The following is a 6,089-nucleotide window of genomic DNA, read 5'->3' as shown; positions in this document are numbered from 1 at the left end:
CTGTGTTTTCTTTCCTGTTCAGTATTAAGCATTGGAACGTTTTCATCTCACGATAAAAAATAATGTGAAAGAAATAAGTATAGGAATTTAAGAATTTAATTTTTTTTTCAATATTTATTTGTTGGATTGTGACAATATTTTCATTACAGTTAAGCACATTTTTTTCCTTTACAGCAGGTTTCCCAAAGCTGGAGAAATGTAATTAATACATTATTGATTGCCATGAATTGTCAGTTTCTAATTGTCTTAAAACAAATGAAGGTTCTTAAAAGTAGTCTTTTTGAAAGACAGAATTTATTTTATTTGTTTCTTTAGGCACAGTCAAGCTTTCTTTTATTTTTGAATTAAATTCTAAATTAAATTTATCATATGAAGTTTATAATATCGACCAGTACATACAAAACACTCTTGTCACTTAAAAGCGCTTTGTTGACTTGGATGGATTATTTAGATTTCTTTAACATTTTGAGGCTTGGACCAGTTTTTGGTTGCATGGACACAAAATGAGAGAATTTGAAAAAACATAACTTTGGTCTCCAAAGAAAAACAATGTGAGACATTTTAGTTTAACTAACCCATGTTACCTATAGCTGAACATGTAAGGTTAACATAGCTGCATTCAGTTCACGTATCTTGTTCATAAGAATTTTATAACTATCAAACATACCGAAAACAGACCATGTGTGCAGCTTTCTTTGGCGGGCTCAGCTAGTGATTGGTCCAAACATATCAGAGGTAAAATAATTGAATCATTATTTACACCTTTATAACGATAATATGAATATTAACCGGGACTTTTAACAGCTCTAAGCCCCACCTACTTCCAGAGCGAACCGTTTGAACGAACCGATTCGCTCAAATGAATCGAATCGCTAGAGGTCGCTGTGGCGACTCGCATCATACAGCAGCATTTCATTCCTCGTTCTCTCATTGACTCACGCTGATGCTCAATGATGGCGGATAGCGCGAGTGAGAGCGACACGGACGGAGCCACCCCTCAGTGCTCCTCATCCTCGTCCTCCTCCGTCCTAATCTCTTCGTTCCGTCTGGAGGAGCTGACGAACCGCCTGGCTTCTTTACAGCAAGAGAATAAAGTGCTGAAGATCGAGCTCGAGACGTTTAAACTGAAGTGTAAAGCTCTGCAGGAGGAGAATAGAGACTTGCGCAAAGCCAGTGTCACCATAGTGAGTCATTCACAGATGTTTTGACAATGAATACTTATTTAACCGAATGCTCGTGAAAGCTAACACTAATAATAAGGAGGTCAACTGTTTCAGTTGCCGTTAAACTCATTTACGGTAGCTGTTACGATACATTTAGGTTCACTGAAGCTAATGTGCTAATGATTAGCTTTTATTGTCTCATATTTTCCGTTATGTCTTGTTAATTAAAAAAATTAATTTACTAAACAAGCACCTTTTAGTCACTCTTGGTCATATTTAGAGTCTAAGAAACTGTCAGTGAAATACAACGTTAATACTAGCGTGAGCTAGCAGCGCAATAACAAGTTAATTTGGGATAAGAATGAACTTTGGGAATATCAGCCTGGTTTTGATACAGAATGTAACTCTTGGTTGAGTAAACTAAATCAATAGCTTGTTTAAAATTCAAGATTCGTGAAAACCTGGTCTTAAGTGACTGCAGTTAAGTACAGTAACGTGTTTCAATGAGGGCACGGTCGTTGTAAATCCTATAATATATTAACATACACAACATTGACTTGCTTTGGTTGGTTAGTGATTATTCTGCGGGTACGTTATGAGTCACATGGCAGTTGGTTTGAGGTGGTGGTATATTGCAATGTAATCCTGTAAACGCTGTCATATGAAATATTTGAAAAAATGTTACATTTTGTGTTTGTTCATTGAGGAAAAAAAAAAAATAAATATATATATATATATATATATATATATATATATATATATATATATATATATATATATATATATATATATATATATATATATATATATATATATATACACACACACATATGTATGTGTATAAAAAATATGTATATAATATATATATATTTGTGTGTGTATATGTTTAGTATTTTGTATAATATCGGGTATATCAGCATGAATGTGGATTTTAGGAAGAAAACAGTGAAGCTCAAAACTAAGCAAATATTTGGTGCAATTGCTTTTATTTTTATGGCCAAAAAGTCAGATGAAACTCTGATACCTTGTTATATAAACCATTAAGGTATTTTTAACATTACGGACTACTGACATAAAATGCGTATAAATGTCACGTGTCATCTTCAAATAATATGTCTTAAGATGGTATTTAAATGCACAATTTTATTATCACTGTTTAAGTGCAGGAGCAAAAATATACATTGCATTTCAGTGCAGTCGTGATTGAGAGATGAGTGTGATGTGTGTCAATTTAACACGATTTAGGCTACTTGAATCGTAAATCTAGTGCTTTTAAACCTAGTCTAGTAAATAAATCTTGAATAAAGCACTGAATTGTATAATCGGTCGTCGGTTGTTTTGGTTGCTAGTTAATATTTGATGATCATCTGATAGTTGTTCTTGTCTGTTGTCAGCATGTGTTTATGTGTACAATCAAAAGTGAGAAAGCATCTGGTCTCTGGCTTGATAATTGTATTATTTTATCTGCATAGAGATCTTCATATTTATGCATTTTCTATTTGAGGTTCTGCAGATGGCTTCTTTATAACGTTATATGCTGAAATGACATCTCTCCTGTCAGACTTTCAGTTCCTTATATTACATGCACATTGGTTTTAGAGTGCATTGGAAATTGGTCTCTATACAAGCCAGATGAACTTGGCTTGTCTGTATAAATTATAACTAAGCCATTGTCCTGAAATGCCTTTGGTTTATCCTCATTCATGATGTTTTCCTAGGCCCGGTTTGCTGCCCGCAACATTTCTTTAAATCATTGCAGCTGCAACTCCATGCTTGTAGGGTTTTTGGGTTTTTATTCAATAGCAGTAAGCTCTATACGTTTAAGCACTCGAATGCAGTCAAACTGATTCAGTCCTGGTTGTGAAATATCAAAATGAAATCACTTTATTATTGCGGTACAACATGACGCCACGAAATCTGTCACATAGTTAAGCAACTCTGGTAAGTTTTCGAGTCAAAAATCGACCTCCTTGTCTGCGCAATGCCGTTCACAAGATGCAGTGAGGTTTAGAGTGGCAAGAAATATCCAAAAATACAGTACACAAATGAAAAAAAATATTATGGGTTGTGAGAGGTTTATATTTTGTCCTAAAGAACAGGTCGAAAAAATCCAAAACAACTTGTTTCAATGTTTCAAAGTATATTTTCATTCACAGAGAGCTGTGTTACACACTGCGTGAAAGCTCATTTTCAAAATTCCATAATCAGGACACTTTATTTATTCAGTTATTATGATTATATACACATAAAAAGTGTAGAAATGTGTTCGTTGCTCAGTCAACAATATAGGGTTAGTCAAACAAAACCGTTACGCGCTACCGATGTATTTTCAGCAGACGTACACTAACGTTGTTCTCCTTTTTTTTTTTAGCAAGCGAGAGCCGAACAAGAAGAAGAGTTCATCAGTAACACCCTTTTCAAGAAGATTCAGGCCCTGCAGAAAGAGAAAGAAACGCTGGCGGTCAACTATGAGAAGGAAGAAGAGTTCCTCACCAATGAGCTCTCGAGAAAACTTATGCAAGTAAGCGCTCAGCTGTTGTCCGGTCCGTGAATTGGACTCGTTCTCTGTGGTCTGCATGGAGTGTTGCTCAAGAGCACTGCATGGCAAACGTAGAGCACATGTTACAATGAAAGGAGACGATTACCCCCTCGGTGTTCAAAGTTCTAGTGATGTCATTGAGAGGGAGTACAGGAAATGTTGTTCAAGGTCCGCTCTGTAAGCCGCCTTGACCAAGTCTTCTGGGATCATTTAAACATACGCACAACCTTGTAAAGAGGGATAGATTGCAGTTTCTAAACTTCTAAGTTTGCCAGTTCCACCACGATGTTAAGGTTTATCTGACTTTGAGGCAGTGATTCATTCACTTTAGGGGAACTGATTTAGCAATTCTGTCTTTAAGGAACTTCTCATAGCTTAAAGAGTCTTACGGAGCTGGAGCAGAGATGGAGTGGGGAAGAGAGAGGAGCATATGGTCACCTGTGGTTTTACGTATTTCCACACAGATGGGGAAAATGTTGAGTCATGGGTTGCAGTTTGTTGGATATGCAGCTGTAAGCACTCAGACTCAACAAATTCCAGCTATAACTGGAAATCGGAAAATTGAGAGAAAAAAAAAGTACCGGAAGCAATTTTTCATTTTTATAATACCTGCTCCAATCTTTATTGTCATATGATCCTTCAGAAACTATGATATGCTGAATTGGATCTTGAAAACGTTAATATTATTAGTGTTGTAAAGAGTTGACAATACTCTATATAGAAAAATACTGAGGTGTGAAAATGCCCCTATAACTTTAAATAGGGTACTATTGGAGAAGCTTGTATAAACTTGCAATTGAGAGGTATAAGTCCAGTTTTGAGCTAAAAAAAAGACTGATATGTTCTTAGAATTGTGAGTTTACTTGCATGATTCATAACTCTTGATTATGAATTTATATTTTGCAGATGACTTTGACTTTGTAACTCACAATTCTGATTTTTATAATTCGCAATTGCAACTTGACTTATCGCAATTCTGATTTTATAACTTATTATTCTCTATTGTGAGTTTATATCTAACAATTCTGAGATAAAAAGTCAGAATCGTGAGCTAAAAAAAGTCTTTTTTTTATTTTTTAATGATTGGCAAAAACATACAATTCCGCAGCAAAGGTTATTCTAGAAAACTCATGAGTGCACAATAATTAAATCTGAATATTTAGTGAAATTAAATTATTTTGTGGGGAACAAATAAAAATGAATAAGTGTAAGACTGAATCTGAAAATGTGACAATCTTGATCTATGTATTGTTAAAATATCGGATCATTGCAAACATAACAAATCTTTTCATTACTACTGAAGCTGCGAGTTTTGCAGTGATTAAAAAAAGGCAAGTGTGAAATACTTAAAATATGTTCAAATGCGTGTTCTCTGCTTCTTGCTCAGTTGCAGCATGAGAAAGCCGAACTGGAGCAGCACTTAGAGCAGGAGCAGGAGTTTCAAGTCAACAAACTGATGAAGAAGATCAAAAAGCTGGAGAACGACACCATCTCCAAACAGCTCACCTTAGAGCAGGTAACTCCTTCAAATCTCGCACGTTGCGTTGCGTAAGAAAATATATTTGCAAATATTCAAACTCTTTTGCGTTCTTTTTAGCTTAGACGTGAAAAGATCGACTTGGAAAACACCTTGGAGCAAGAACAAGAAGCTCTTGTGAATCGGCTATGGAAACGCATGGACAAACTGGAAGCAGAAAAAAGGCCAGTGCGGTTCTGTTATCGTTAGCTGCCGCGGCTAAACACTGCCTTGTAACTGAGAAAAAGTAGTGATACCACTTTGAATATTCAAAGCGCCCTACGTGTGCCGAACACCTGCTTGTGTGTTTTACAGGTCGGCTGTTTTCTTTCCTGATGAAAGAGATTTACAGATCAGTTTTGTTCCAACCCTGCAGGATTCTTCAGGAGAAGCTTGACCAGCCTGTCTCTGCCCCGCCGTCCCCCAGAGACATCTCCATGGAGATCGACTCGCCTGAGAATATGATGCGACACATCCGATTCCTCAAGAGCGAAGTGGAGCGGCTGAAGAAGAACCTCCGCACTGCAGAGTTACAGCGTAAGCACCGCACTGCATTCCATTTACTCTCGGCCCTTAGACAGTATAAAATAAAAACTTGCCCTATTTATTTCAAAAACCAGTGCAGCCGTTATTCATCATAGCTGATCTTTCGAAAATACACTTTTGCCGTTGTAATATTTTATCCAAATGTGATAACTTGTGTTGCTCCTGAAATACCTTTCCTTTTTTAACATAAATAGTATTTTCAAAATTATACAGATTTTTTTTTATGGTATAATAGTTTATGGCCACTAGATGGCAGTGAATACATTGACAAGAACAAAAGCTGGACCTTTGTGAATGCCATATGACACCGTTTCCTTGTTGGTTT

At 36.1% G+C, this 6,089-nt stretch overlaps 1 protein-coding gene across 1 annotated transcript in view; it reads left to right on the top strand.

Annotated features, from left to right (window-relative positions):
* The first annotated feature begins 910 nt into the window (after positions 1–910).
* ccdc6b (coiled-coil domain containing 6b) overlaps positions 911–6,089 on the top strand; it is a 15,115-nt gene continuing 9,936 nt past the window's right edge. The window contains 5 exon segments of the mRNA XM_043254305.1: positions 911–1,184; positions 3,535–3,684; positions 5,090–5,218; positions 5,300–5,403; positions 5,595–5,755. Coding sequence (XP_043110240.1) covers positions 951–1,184; positions 3,535–3,684; positions 5,090–5,218; positions 5,300–5,403; positions 5,595–5,755 — 778 coding nt within the window. The 5' untranslated portion in view covers positions 911–950.

The sequence above is a fragment of the Puntigrus tetrazona genome, chromosome 12 (assembly GCF_018831695.1).
Source record: "Puntigrus tetrazona isolate hp1 chromosome 12, ASM1883169v1, whole genome shotgun sequence".
Classification (NCBI taxonomy): Eukaryota; Metazoa; Chordata; class Actinopteri; order Cypriniformes; family Cyprinidae; genus Puntigrus; species Puntigrus tetrazona.
This window is presented reverse-complemented; position numbering and strand designations above follow the sequence as displayed.